At 42.2% G+C, this 15,147-nt stretch overlaps 1 protein-coding gene and 1 long non-coding RNA gene across 5 annotated transcripts in view; one reads left to right on the top strand and one right to left on the bottom strand.

The window, feature by feature from the left end:
- relch (RAB11 binding and LisH domain, coiled-coil and HEAT repeat containing) overlaps window positions 1–13,631 on the top strand; it is a 47,375-nt gene extending 33,744 nt beyond the window's left edge. For 3 of the 4 annotated variants that reach the window (XM_030079151.1, XM_030079150.1, XM_030079153.1), the window contains 7 exons: window positions 625–707; window positions 4,816–4,879; window positions 5,297–5,435; window positions 6,179–6,295; window positions 8,487–8,575; window positions 10,264–10,334; window positions 12,115–13,631. In XM_030079151.1, the coding sequence (XP_029935011.1) occupies window positions 625–707; window positions 4,816–4,879; window positions 5,297–5,435; window positions 6,179–6,295; window positions 8,487–8,575; window positions 10,264–10,334; window positions 12,115–12,235 (684 nt within the window). In that variant the 3' untranslated portion in view covers window positions 12,236–13,631. Of the gene's footprint in view, window positions 1–624; window positions 708–1,554; window positions 1,638–4,815; window positions 4,880–5,296; window positions 5,436–6,178; window positions 6,296–8,486; window positions 8,576–10,263; window positions 10,335–12,114 lie in introns of all 4 variants that reach the window. The other variant, XM_030079152.1, reaches the window with a different exon arrangement.
- On the bottom strand, window positions 10,054–12,832 carry LOC115378711 (uncharacterized). Its single transcript, XR_003930156.1, has 3 exons — window positions 12,822–12,832; window positions 11,045–11,046; window positions 10,054–10,122 (listed from the first exon to the last, which is right to left on the bottom strand). It is a non-coding gene; the product is annotated as an uncharacterized LOC115378711 (long non-coding RNA).
- Window positions 13,632–15,147: the final 1,516 nt, after the last annotated feature.

Genomic DNA, 15,147 nt, shown 5'->3' with positions numbered 1-15,147 from the left:
CCCTTTATTGTGAAGTACTTCCCCTTTCCCCAACACCTCGCTGTCACCATTCCATAGTGGTATAGCTGTCCACCATTGTCAAAACTTGGTGGTCCCCTACCACAGATCCCAGATCAGATGAGAAAACCATCAAATGTATTATCAACATAAGGTTAATGAAATAAAAAAAAAAAATCTGACCTAGAGTCTGTGGAGAGGGCCTACAGCCTTATTCTCACCTCGTTGTTACAGTATATGTGCAGTTGAGCTATGCTGGCTTTGCCATTTCCTTTGTGTGTTGTGTGTGTGTGTGTGTGTGTCTGTGTGAGTGTGCGTGTGTCTGTCTGTATGTATGTGTGTGTGTGTGTGTGTGTGTGTGTGTGTGTATGTATGAGTGTGTGTGTGTGCATACACCCCTGCTTGTTACATGCAGTGCCGTTCCGTGCCTTGCAGCTACAGTTCTTGTCATTGTATATCACTTTCTTTCTATCTTTTTTGTATTTGTTTTCTTTTTTCCTCCCCTTTCTGTTTTTTCTTTCTTTTTTTTTCTTTTCTCTCTTTATCTATCGGCGGTGTTGCTCGCTCTTGTCCCAATGCCACGCCCACCTCTGTGACATCACGGCTGGCTCTGTCCAATCCGATCAGCTGCTGGTGAAGGGGGTGAATGAGACGCTGGTAGCTCAGAGAGTGGTGCCGGCTCTCATCACACTGTCCTCCGACCCTGAAATGTAAGTGGAACAACAACAACGACGACGACAATAAACCACCGCGCCGCGTCTCTCTCCCCCCTTCTCCCTGCTGCCTGACTTAGAGAACCGCCACGCTGACACCAGTCTGTGCCTTAGAGGAGCAAATTCAGCACAAAACCAGATAACTCACAAGATAAATATCATCACTGATCATCGAATTATCCAATGTTGGTGTTGATGAGTGGATACAGATGTTGAATTCACAGGAAAAAGTGTTTTAATATGTTCAAAGATGAGTAATTGTTGCAGTAGTGTCCAACTGGCAGAATTGTCACTGAGGGACATTTTTAGAATGAATGTCAGTGTTTGTGTTGCTCCGGCTGAGGCGTAGGCTGCGTCGTGGGCGGCGCGTCACCATAACCAGTGTCACCACTAACACCGTGCATGTGCGCATCATCGGCCAGTCGGCGACACTAACCAACACTCGCTCTTGTCGCCTCATCCGTCTGCGACACTAACCGACACTAACTCTCGTTGCGTCCTCCTGCCAGACTCGTGCATCGAGTTGTCTGCATGCAGCACAATCCCAGCATGCTCATCTGTAACCCCTCCCCCTCCTCCTCCTGCTCCTCCCTACCCCACTCCTTTGAAGCAGGACCCCTCCTCCTGACCGACCTGTCAGCTGTTGGTTGGTTATCTTCACCCCATCTTTTTCCTTTTTTTTCCTGTCACTCTTTCTCTCTGTATCCTCCCTCCTCGCGCTCCCATCTCTGTCACTCTCCCTCTATCTTTTCAACTGCTGTCTCTCCTCCCACTCTCTCTACCTCTCCCTCTCTCTCTCTCTCACTCTCTCTCCCTCTCGTCCTGCTGTGTGGTGGGTTTGCAGTTGATTCTTCGAGGCATGAGTGAAGCGTTAGTAGATCGCCGGGCGGCCCCGGCCCTTATAACTCTGTGCAGTGGGCCTGAATTGTGAGTCAATCGACACAAGAAAACCTCTCTGTCAACATTCTCATTATACGGGCTGCATCCATACAGTGTGAAGCAGTGTTTCCCATACAAATTCAGTTTGCAAAGAATAAAAAAAAAAAAAAAAAAGCTTAGGCACCACATAACACAAAAACCCTTCAATACAGCTGAAATTCTTATTCGGTTGACGTGGCAGCTCTGATCACAATTCAGCGGAGGGGGATATGCAGGCCTAAAGTGATTTGTCTCTCTGCCCGCATCTGCTGTCTTCATCCTCCGCTGGTCTGGAAACACATTGATTGGCTAAACATATTAATTTGGATCAATTCTGCTCTTTGTTCTTCCCCATGGCACAAAATTGCTCTTTTTATTGTCGTCTAAAACAGACAGACAGTTGGGTTTCTGAGGCGGGGCTTTGACAGTAATGAAACGATCAAATCAACCAGATGAGTGGGGGGAAAACAAATTTGAGCTGCCAGTATTTATCCAGCGCTCGTGTTCTTGATTAGATCTGTCTTGATGTTTTCATATCAGAGTGTGAATGTAAGAAAGAAGACGAGGCTTGGAAGTCATTGTCCGCACTGTTGGAATGCAGCCCTTCTCCATCTCCTCCTTCTCTCTATAGATACACACACACTAACAAACACGTCTCCCCAGCTGGTAGATTCAAATACAGTATTAGTTTGATGAACCAAATCTGAACATCTGCTTTGTGTTAATGGTAGTCTTTCAAAATGGTGGCCACCCCACATGTACCTAGACGTCCCACGTGTATCTATCTCTTAATTGAATCAGAGTTCATGTTTTGATTTTCTGTCCCTACTGACACTGGAATGATTATCTAACATCACCCCTTAACCTTGCTTACAACACACTGCATTTCAAGCACCGAATAATGTCAGATGTTTGTGTTATGCATTATTGTGTGTATTATGTATGGCACAGCGGTGTGTCATCAAGTTCAACGGGTTTGGGCATTAGATTATCTCTCTTCAGAGAGATGTAATCCCTTTAACCCAAGTGTTCTTAGCTGTTCTTCAAAAGTTACAGTGGGTCCAAAAAGTCTGATTCCTCTAGCAACAACTGTTTTTCATTATTTATCAAAAACTAATCCAAATTTTTAACTCAGTTGATATCTCCATTTATTTATTACCATTTGGTAAGGTTTTCTCAAATTGTTGTAACACCATATATTTTGTTATGATATGAACACATGTATGCTCCTAATACACAGTTGGACTTGTTTTGGTTTTTTAACAAATACCAGATATGGGCTAAATCAGTTTGGTCCTATATGCATTATTGTTGATACTGCCAGTGCTTTAACCTCATTAAAAAATATTTTCCAGTTTTTCGTAACTATATCAGAAGAGCTTAGTGAAGCAGTTTGGTGGCCAAATTTTTTCTCTTGAGTGCTCAAAAACTATCCCAGTGCCAAATTGCGGCTTAATTGAAAATGTCTATGAACACAGTACAACACACGCTGGAGAGGTTTTCACAAACCAAGAATATTTTCATCCAAAGCAAGACCAGGCAGAACTAAAGTGACCACACCATCTGAGGACCAGTGTATCAAGCTAGCAACTTTACAAGACAAAACAGAATCTGCATCCAAGATGCCCTATTCCAGTTAGTAAAAGCAGTCAAAAGTCCATTGGCAAGCTGTGGCCTAAATGGGAGAGGCGCAGTTTCCAAACCACTTCATAGACGACAGAACAAAGTCTAAAGGTTTAGCAAAGGCCAAACAATACTAGAATTTCACCGCCGAAGAATGGAAGAAAGTCTTGTTCTCAGTTGAAGCATAGTTTGAACTTCAAAGTTGCAATGGGAGAACTTATTTAAGGAGACGGTCGGATTAGACAGCGCATAAAACCTACAGTCAGGTTTGGCGGTGGAAATCTTCAGGTGTGAGGATGTTTTGCCTGTTCCGGAGGTGGCGACTCACACAGGATGAGCTGCACGTTGACCAGAGAGAAGCACCACTCTGTTCTGTAGAGGCCATCCTTTCTGCCTTTCTGTGGAAGAGGATTCATTCTGCAGCAGGACAATGACTTGCATGGCTCTCCCTCCACAGTCAGCAGACCTCAACTGCACTGTGAACATCTTTGGGCAAAATAAAAAAAGGAAATAGGCGAAACTTACTGTGACATCATGAGACACTCTCTGTGATCTTCTAAAAGAGAGCTGGAATAATGTGGACGCTGAAACTCTGAAGGTATGACCAAGGTAAATGTTAGACATACCAAAGATTGACAAATTTTAACTTATATATGTGGGAAAAAATATGTTATCTTGCTTGAGAAATATCATCTGACTAAAAAATTGCATTAGGTCTTTGATAACTGATAAAACACAAGACTTCCTGGTATTGGACTTTTGGACTCCACTGTAAAATCACTCAGTGGGAATACATGCAGTTATGAATTGTGAATGTGGTTCATATTCTTATGAGTTAATTATTGATACTGCAGATAAAATAGTTCAGGACTTGGTGGGATATGGTTATGTGTTCTTACGGCAGATAGGTGGGGTTTAAAGCATAGATACGGGACGGTATTAAAAGTCAGTTTAGGGAGCTTCATATCATCGACAAATAGGGGCACACCGATCAGTGGGCCATAGAACAAAATCACAAATAGGGGCTTTGGTGATTGGCCAATGACCATTTGAACTGTTAAAACGAAAACCAAAAAGTTTCAGTTGCCAGAGCAAAAAAGTTATAAAAAATATGAGTAAATTTGTGGCAGTCAGTGAAGTGTAGAGGTAGTGCAGGCATGTCGTCCAACTGGCATTGACAGTTGATTTCAACTTCAATAACCTATGATCACACGTTACAGCCAGTTTACTGTATTGGACGCAAGCTAAACTTTTCAGTGTCTGTGTCAAAAGAGGGGTAAGCACCTCTGTCATCAAGCACACATTAGCAGGTAATTACTATGTTTGGATAAAGCCTTGATTTATTTGCGCATGGGTAGGCCAGCTGACACCATATGCAAATGCATGAAACCCCACCCGTCTGGTGTTTTAAATGGCAACAATGATTTCCAAATAGTGTTTGAGTCAAGACTGACTGATGCCTGTGTGCTCAATACTTACAAGAGTGGTACACTCACTATTGGCTTAGCGGTCTTGACCTCTTGAACTGTGTTAGAACTGTGTGTTGCTCTCCTGTCACCTTTAGCTCAGTGAGGATATCCACTATTCCTGCCTTTGGGACCATCATGGAGACCGTCACACAAAAAGAGGTAGGAAACTTAATGTCCAGCTACAACATACTTAATGCAGTTAACATGCACAAACATGGATAATTTTAAAAGCTTGGCATATCCAAATGTATTTGTGTGTGTTTGTGGTCTAGATATTGCTAATGTTGTGGGGACATAAATCTGTTTACACAGTCATGTTGTGGGGACTCGCCTCCCGTATGGGGACAAAAAGCAAGTCCCCTTAGTGAAAATCATTAATTTTAGGGTGAAGACTTGATTTAAAGCTAAGATAACTTTAGGGTTAGGTTAAGGTTAGGGTTAGGGTTAGGGGTTAGGCAGGTAGTGGTTAGGGTTAAGGTTAGGATAAAACTCCAGGAAATGAATGTAAGTCAATGTAATGTCCTCCGAAGTGATGGAAACATGACTGTGTGTGTGTGTGTGTGTGTGTGTGTGTAGCTGCTTGAGCGTGTGAAGATGCAGCTGGCGTCGTTCCTAGAAGACCCTCAGTACCAAGATCAGCACTCTTTACACATGGAGATCATAAGGACCTTTGGACGAGTCGGACCCAATGCAGAGCCGCGCTTCAGAGACGAGTGTACGTAAAAGACCACAACAAAGACATAAAACGCACATTCACACAACAACAATGTTGAGTCATGCTTTAAGTGCATTTCCAACCGGATTCAGTTTCCTCCGTCCCCTTACTGGTTTACGTCATTGTGGATTGTTCAATCACTACAGATTGTTTTCTGGCAGTTTTATCATGTTATGAGGTATTGGCTATTTTTCTCTCACATGTGTTTTTCAAAGTAAATGTTTTGACGCAAACTCTCTAAATATTATGAGGTACTCCTAGTAAAGAGGAGGTAGCAAATTTTAAGCTGCAATTTCCAGACCATAACTGTTGTCTAGCTTTGGTTTAGCTGTTTGCTCTGTGATTAGAGAAGGCTGGTTTTAGTGTCACAGCAGACAATGTCAGCTATTGGCTGAGAGATGCAAAACGGGAGAAGCAGAGAGCTGGAGTAAGACACCCACTCACCTATTGTAAGATGTCAGAATGCATATAAATGGTGACTGAGACTCAAAAAGCTAAAAGTTTACAGCATGATGTTATTGATCAGAAGCATAGGGAGCTGTTTTATATGTCATTTGGAATTGAATGGGAGTTAACAAGCTCGAGAGGTTCTGATTCTAAAATATCTTTAACTAAAAGCAGTGGAAGATGAAAAAATCACCCTGGGATTTTTCCTTCAAAGCTGTCTTTTTTCATAAACACACATTCTCGCATATACATATAAAAAGCAAGTCTCACAAGCCTGTTGTTTTTCATCCCTCCAGTCGTACTGCCACATCTTCACAAGCTAGCGCTGTCAAATAACAGCCAGGCGGTGGAGAGCAAGAGGATTGACATCGCCACCCAGCTGTTCGAGGCCTACAGCGCCCTCTCCTGCTGCTGTATCCTTCCACCGGTCATGGGTCACAGTAAACTGCCCAGCACTGAGGAGAAAGTAGTACTTCCCGGAGTCATGAAAACCCTGTTAAAGTTGTGTACTTTTATTTTATTTTACTTTACTTTTAATTAATTTATTATTATTTATTATTTTAATTAATTTGGAAAAATGCAACAAAGTAGACAAGCTAAAATGCTTGTCTACTTTGAAATAAAATAAAAAGTTTTGGAATACAAACACATTAACACATTTGACAATATGAACACATTAATTACGCTTCATACTGAGTAGGTGAGCTCCTTTATATGTATTTACTTATTTCCTTATTTGTGTAGTCAGTAAATCCTGGTTCATATAGTTTTAGCATTAAAACCACAATAGACAAGCTGTATCTTTTTTTTTTTTTTTTTTTTTTTAAGGAATTAAGTAAAACTAATTAAAATGCTTTTATTTTTTTCTTTGAAGGATTTTACTTTCCAGAGTCCTAACACTGTCCATACACTGTTACTTTGATAACCTTGTGGACCTTCAGGGGAAAAATATGTAGCCCATATTTGCCGAGGGGCCGACTCCCTCACACATCTACTGTAACTATGTGTTTCCAAAGGATTTACTAGAAGTCTATCTGGAGGCTGGCCGGGGTTCAGCGGAGGGTTTTCATAGCTGTCCTAGCAGTGAGTCAGAGGGGAGGCCTTTACAATAACAGCCTTTAGGTCAAACGCTCGCTGCACTGGTCAGATGTGTCCGAAAGCCCGGCGATTGTGGCTGAGCCGTGCGCGCGAGTGTGTGTTTGCGCATGTGCATGTGTGTGTCTGTGTCACACACATCAGCGGGGGCTTTGGTCCCTGTGTGTATGCGTGTGTGTATGCGTATGTATGCGTGTGTGTGTGTTGGCAGTGTTTTCTTGTCCTGTTGGCAGGAGGAGAAAGGGAAAATAAGCTGCCTCCATTTTGGGGCTAGAGATAATTACAGGGTTGGTTTAGCAAAGGAAAGGATGAGAGAGAAAGAGAGAGAGAGAGAGTAAAGGAAACAAAGTGAACATCAAGTCCAGTCCATGGTTGCAGTTCCCAGCATAGTTCTTGGGTCTGTACGCATGCACGTGTCTCTCTCTCGCTCTCGCTCTCACTCTCTCTCTCGCTCTCGCTCTCGCTCTCACTCTCTCTCTCGCTCTTGCTCTCTCACTCTCTCTCTCTCTCTCTCTCTCTCTCTGCCTCCTCTATTTCTGTTTCTGTCTCTTGTGACTTTCTCCCCTCACTCTTCCCCTTCCTTTACTTTTTCTTTCTCTCTCTCTCTATGTCCCTTTCTCTCTCCCCCATCTCCTCTCCCAACACACACACACACACACACACACACACACACACACACACACACACAGCTGGTCTGAGGTTGGGGCCTGCGGGTCTTTGTCAGGCTGTTATTTCACAGTACAGTAGTGTACTGGAGGTATAGCCCTAACCTCAGCGGCTTTACCTCCCACTGCACTCCCTTCTCTTGTAATCAGCAAGAAAGCTATGAAATGTCACATTCACATCCATAAAATAAATTTAAAAAATGGATTGCTTCACCATGCCGCCCCATATAGCTTCACTTGCTGTGACAGGTGGCAGGACACAGGCGTACACCAAGGCTGGGCTAAATAACATGCTGCAGATGCACTTAACGGGTTGTCGTAACCTCTTTTGGTGCCAGACGGGTGACGTTTGCACCATAGCATTGTAGTGAGTGCTAGAATCTTGACACAAGCAAAGGGAAGTATTTCAAAATGAAGTTTATGAGGATTTTCAGTTGCTGACAACAAAGCTGAAATTGTGTTGAAAACTGAAAACACGCTCCAGTCTGTAAGTAAGTTGGAAAATGCTGGTCTGGTGTTGTAGTGTGGATGGGGAGCTCTTTGAAAACACTGATGCAGGGTTGTCGTGCAGGTCGTAGTTTAGCATCGAGCATGTGCAGGCCATGTGTGTAATCCTACATGTGCTCAATGGGGGATTTTAGGCATTTTGGGCACATTAGTGTGAATGACAGGCTTTTAGTCCGAAAATGCCAGTGTGATTTACCCAGCATATTGTTGACAGTCATGCACATTAGCAGTGTATTCACTGACGGTGTTGTGAGGGGTTGTGGATTTGCCATGTAAGGGCGTTTTAAACTCTGTCCTGTGTTTGCGTTGTTGTTCTTCCTTAACTTTCCGTGTGCAGTCATTTCTGAGGAGCTGATGGTCAACCACTTCCTGCCTGGTCTCAGGTGTCTCCGGGCAGACATGGAGCAGCTCTCTCCTGAGCATGAGGTCAGGACGTGCACACACACACACACACACACACACACACAGGATTTCATGCACATATTCAGACACTGATGGTATCAACATACAGTGTGACTCTGTCTCTGTCTCTCTCTCTCTCTCTCTTTCTCTCTCTCTCTCACTCACGCACACACACACATACGCACATATGCACACACACACACACAGTATCTCATCCTCATACTCACACACCAGTAGCATGGACAGTCCACCCCTCAGTCAAAGGGGATCTCACATGCCCACACAATAATGGTCAGTCAGTCTGGCTCTCTGTCTCTCTCTCTCTTTTTCTCACACACTCATGCACACACACACCTCTGCTGTATCTATTTGTGTGTCACAATCTCATGGGATCCATTTTCATGTGAGCTTTTTTCCCATAGCGACTAAAAATCAGCTGACTCCTTATTTCCTTTTCCTCTCTGCACATGCTGCATTCTGAGGCAGCTGTATAATATAATTCACTGTTCATATGTGCTGCATATAGAACGTTGCAGTCGTAATTAGGGCCTTGTTTAAGATGGGTCAAAATTTAGATATGATCCAGAGCTCTGGGTTATTTTGCTTGTCGTGCAGGAGGCAAGGTTATGTAGTGAGCGGTGGGCTGTCCTGTAATTTCAGTTTCTCCAAAATGTATAGAGATGTTCACACAAAGTGACACTTAAACCCACAAATGAGCCTCAAGGGTGCAGAAAAAAGCTGAAAAACACTCAACAATTTATGTCTGTATGTTCTGTTTTGTGTTGCTTTGGACAGCAACCTTCTCAATTTTTTTTTTTTTTTTTTTTTTTTTTTTTAATTTAAACATTGAAAATTAACTTACTGTGTTTTTTGGCTGTCTCTACTGTCACTGTCAGATAAAGCAGAAATGCCAAAAAAAGAAATAAAATAACACACACACACACACACACACACACACACACATATATATATATATATATATATATATATATATATATATATAAACAGAAGAAGGGTAATTTTTTTGGGAATGGTTGTAGATAATAAAATAAAACAAAGTGAGGGAAAGCTGTAGATAATAAAATTAAGTGAAATAAAATAAATCAGTGTGGGGGAATAAATAAATAATCGGCAAATAAACATAGACACGATGAGCTGCATCAAACATTGCAGTCATTACATACATGATCCAGATGCATGTTACAACACATCTCGGTGATTTTTATGCTCAGATCTAATATGACAGGAGCCCATCTTTTTATATAAATTTATATTTCTAGCTGCAGGCTGGCTTCACGTTCTCTCATTGCTCAGGGCTGGGCGATATGGCCAAATATGTTACAGTGATAAAATGCATTATTTCAGTCAGTTTCAACAATTATATCGATATACCTCAAATAATTATAATGTCACATTTAAAGACTACTTTTTGCTTCAGTGTGAAATCTGAACAATCCAGAATGCTCACTTCCTGTGTGTCTCCTCCCTCATGACCTTTCTTAATACTTGCCACATGATCTGTGTTTTAAATTGATGGATATTTTATTGAACATTTTTTATATTTAAATTGACTAAAATATTGTTGCGATCATGATTGCTTTTGTGTATTGCTTAGCTCTTTGTAAACCTGTTTAAGCCTCTTGGATCATGAACTTTCAGCCAGTTCAGAGGTAACATTTCAAACCAATTTGTCTCTTCCATTTTTTCCACAGGTTATTCTGAGCTCTATGATCAAGGAGTGTGAGATCAAGGTGGAAAACCGAGGAATCGGAGATGCACAAGGGTGAGAATACACACACACACACATAAGGTCACACTGACATCATTACCTCTAATGAAATGAGTTGTGAAACAGCGGTTTATATTGTGTCAGCAGCACAGTAAGGGATTTTTCTCATTTTTAAGCAGCAGTGATGAGGGGGAAGACTGGTAAAGACACTGTAAAGGGGAAGGAGATCACGAAACAGTGTTGGACTCGGGCCGGCAGTGTGGGTTTACTCTCGTGGGAGAAGAGAGGGGCCTGACAGGGAAGAGAGGAACCATTTAAGAGTGTTGAAACCACACCCGTTATGTGGGTACAGTATCTTCAGAAAGACAGAGAGGGAGGGACGAGGAAAATAAGAGGAGATGTGGTTTTGGTGGAGTTATTAAGAGAGTTGGGGCACAAGCCATATTGTTGGAGTCTTTTTAAAAGATGTTTCCCCATCTTGCGAACATGTGTCTCTGGCTCATTAAAAAGAGAAGCGTGTATGTGCCTGCTTGCCTGAGTGCATGTCTGTGTGTGTGTGTGTGTGTGTGTGTGTGTGTGTGTGTGTGTGTGTGTGTGTGTGTGTGTGTGTGCGCGTGTGTGTCGCACACATGAACTTAGTTTTGCATGTGTTTCCCAAGAACTTCAGTTAAACTCTGAGGTTAGACTCTCTGTGCTCGTGCCAAATGATTTTGCACCTCTTGTCACTTTTGTCTGCCAGCTCCTTGTCCAACCTCTGTTGCTACGGCTGATATCACGGATTGTTATTTTCACAGTCTTGTGTCTTAAAGTGCTGTGACTTTGAAGGGTTGTGGAATTTTAAGTCTCAGTTGGTTCAGTTTTTGCCTCCTGGAATTAAATATTAGCCACAGCCCACTGCGTCCTGGCAGACGTTGTATGTTTTCCATGCAAATTACAGCATCTTGAACTCTATCAGGAAAATTTGGTAACTTCTGAAGCCTTGTTGATTTGGCGTGACAAAATGTTGGTCTGAGTCATTTTAAGTTCATGGCTGTGGTGTTTTTCAGAGCGGAGTAGCTACTTAAATATATAGGTCCTGTGTTAAAGGCTGAGTACCTCAATGCATTAAATTCAGATATTTTCTTTATGATTAAGCACAGTTCATTTGTGATCAAAATCCTGTTATGTGGTAGAGATTCCTTCCAAAATGGGATTTTCACAACATAAAATGTAACACCTAAAAGACTTGATGTGTAATTCCTTGCTTGCCAAAATGGTAACACAGACTTTTAGAGACAGGATCCTCGATGCATCTCAACTTCTGTTCATAAATCATTTTGAAAATTAATTCTTCAGCGGTTCTCTTTGGCCAGAATTTGGTCAGAAGCTGAGAATGTTGGCCAGTCAAGACGACCCACAGGGCTCATTCCTGAACTCCCTGATTTCATTCACTTTAGAATTGAGTTAGTGTTGGGATATGTTGTTTGTCCTCCTGTTGAGCAATGCAGCCACGGACAGCCATTTGGCAGAGGGCTGTGGCGGCTCAAGAGTCTAAATCCCAGCAAACTAAAAAGAGGAACTGAACCAACCGTTGAACTATAAAAACCAGGAGGGAGTATATTGGCAAACAGCATTTCCCCTCTAAAGTGGAGCCACTTACCAGCATAAAGGCTGACAAAGAGGCAAATGCCACGCACTTATCGACAGTTAGTGCAGGGTTTACTTTTCAGCGTAGTGTGTTTTTCATCATGTTTCTGTCTTGGTCCATTTAGTGTTAATAAAAAAGCTCTACATTTTGTTGTGTCGTAGAAAAATTCTGCAGACTAAAGCTGTAATGTCCCGTTATTCTCTCCAGCTCCGTGTCCATCGCTTCCAGCCTGGTGGGTGAGGACGCCAAGACCAAGTTCCTGAGTAAGATGGGTCAGCTGACCACCTCCGGCGCCATGCTGGCGAACGTCTTCCAGAGAAAGAAGTGATCTGAAGATCGACCACCCACCGCACCTATCCCATGAGCCTCTGCTCTCTTTGGGACCGCCCCAGCGGCCACTTTCACTGGGGAGCGTCTCACACTGGAAAAAAGAAAAACTCATAAACGCATCATTCTGACTGAAAATCACGAGAAAACCAAGTGCAGGGGTGTTTGTATTCAAGGAATGAAGGTTCACTGAAAGTTGTAAAGTGGCTTGACTTGAAATGTGCACTGAGCCTGGCTTCATTGTGATTAGAAATTGGACCACAATTTTTTTTCTCTTTTTTTTTTTTTTTTTTCCGGTGGCGGCTGAGGTTTTCTCCTCTGCTCTTTCCCTCTCCTTAATTCTTAATCACGATGAAAGCGTTGTCGAGGCGTAGGGATTTGCTTTAATGCGTCAGTGTAGTTAACATTGTCATTTCAAGTGCAAGAGAGGAGAGAGAGGCAGAAACAGAACAGTATTGAGGGTGATCCGTAGCGATAACAAGGGACTTGTTTCCTGGGCTTTAACAAAGCCCTAGGTCTGAACTTGAAACTATCACCGTTGAATTTAAATTTTCAGCCCAGTACCTCTTGTCTCAGAGGAGCTTCACAAAACTCTTGGCTCGTCCCACTGGATTTCATTTTTGAATTTTAAACGGGTGCCATTTTGGAGCAAAGCGTTGCACGACAGTTGCGTTAATTTCCATTTGTACAGTGAGGTTCCAGTGCTAGAATGGAATTATGTGGAACATTTGGACTCCAAAATGGCGGGCAGTCTGTCATCAATGCCCCTGTACAGTGTGTCTGTACAGCTCAGAATTATTGCCTACTTGAAGAGTTAAAAAAAAAAAAAAAGAAGAAGAATCATGCCTTTATTTCATCAAAGTCTGTCTCTGGTTTTTGTTTTGATAGCTTCTATTTTATAACTTATTTATGTCTTAATGAAGAAAAAAAAAACATACTTTATTCCAACCTCCAAAGAAATTTGCACTTCACTTTATTATATTTTTGTTTGTTTTAATTCAGTCTTATGCATAAAAAGGAACATTATCACTACAGTTAATACTTTTTTCTTTTTTTTTTTCTTTTTTTTTTTAATGTTCTGGCGACGTGAAACTGAAGAGAACACTGACCATGATTCCCTCCCTACCTGTTGCGTCTTGGCTCTCTGTGTTGCAGTGTCTCTGATAATTGTACCGTTTTTTCGTTGTTGCTGTTTGTTTTTTTGTTTTCGTTTTCTTTTCTAAAGTGGGTAATCTGGTTCTTGGGTTTAGTTTTTCAATTTCTTTTTGGATATGCGCTAAGACAAACAGTAAATAACTGTATCATACACTGAACTGAAGAGGATGGTACCCATATTATGTATATTTGAAATTGGTGTCATGGCGTAATAAATGATGGAGATCAGTTGTGTACTTTAATACGCTTCTGTGAAGGCCTTTTTTTTTTTTTTTTTTTGGTTGGCTTAGTTTATGTGCTGTTATGCGTTGTGTGTGTGTGTGTGTGATGGTGGGAGGAAAAAAAAACATCCCATCATCCTCCCAAAGAGCTTCAATTGCGGCTCATGGCTCAAAGTGGTGACAGGTGCTGAGGGCAGTAAAACAAAGTGATTGCACAGACAAACACACACACACAGACACCCTCTTATTCCAAGCCTTTGATGTAGTCTATTGTCTGGTCGGTGCAACAAACCAAAGTCCACCTTACGGGACATTCCCCACAACTTACCCCAAATAAATATAGAAATAAAACTTTGTACGTACTGTCGGATTCCACTACCTCTCAGTTCGCCCTCGGGCCCTTCCCTTTAGGCAGTTATTATTTGACACAGTGTGAGTAATATGGCAAAATTTGACCTCATTCATCAAATACAGACTGTTAAAAATAGTTTGCACTGACCAGCTTTCCTCAGGACAGCCATGTAGGGCTTTTACAAAGGCAATCAAAGCACTTCTCATCTCGTTGGCATCAAGACACATCTAGAGTCATATATCAATACGTAATGTATTTGCGGAGAAACATGATGTTTTCAATAATGGGTAAGCCGGCTTGGCTTGTAGTGGATTCCAGTTCGTTGATTTGTGTAAGTAATGTAAATGGGTCAGGGCATACCCATGGAGACTGTCAATATTGGCCCTAATTTAGTGGTTGATGATTATATGAGTTAACTAACACCTCTGATAAAGAAGAGCATTTGCATATTCCGGCTAATATTCAACCATCATCACTGATAACTCACCAGGTGGACAAATAATTGATTCGCTCCAGGACTGGGAATGAGGGGCATGGCACCGTTTGAAGCAGTGAGAGTAAGTGTGTGTATGGGTGTGCCTGTGTGTCTTTATCTGTGTCTGTGGGTGTGTGTGTGGCAGAGGCACATACGCCTGACAAGGGTGATTTGCATCAGGAGAGTTTTGTTCTTCATGTGTCAAAACAACCCCCCCACCCTCACCTGCCCAGACCCTTGCAAGCCTTACTGTGATGAATGAAGGTTTTAGCATGGGTGTGTGTGTGTGTGGTCATGCAAATACACAGTTTCGTGTGAATTTCTTGCCACGTATGCGCTTATATGCCAGATTGCACGCATACCTGGTTGTGAATTTGTATCTCTGTACATTTGAATGTGTGTTTGTGAACATTCTATGCACATATTTGTGCGAGATGGCGTCAGTCGGCAGCTCTTACTCAGAGTGATCTGGGTGAGTCACAGATCATGTCTGTTTCCAAAGCAAGCAGCAGAAATGCAGATCCAAAGCCTAAAACCACCGGAACATGGTGGCTACGCTTTAATGTTGTTATTCCTCTCTCTCTGTTCTCTGTGTGTGTGTGTGTCTACGTGCGTTTGCGAGTACCAGTGTGCATGTTTTTATACTGTGTTTTTGTGTGTTTTTTGGTGTGCTGGAGGGGTACTACGCCTAACCCTTGAAGCAATGTCCA

The sequence above is a fragment of the Myripristis murdjan genome, chromosome 20 (assembly GCF_902150065.1).
Source record: "Myripristis murdjan chromosome 20, fMyrMur1.1, whole genome shotgun sequence".
NCBI lineage: Eukaryota > Metazoa > Chordata > Actinopteri > Holocentriformes > Holocentridae > Myripristis > Myripristis murdjan.
The sequence above is the reverse complement of the archived record's forward strand: the minus strand, read 5'-3'. Positions and strand labels throughout refer to the sequence as shown.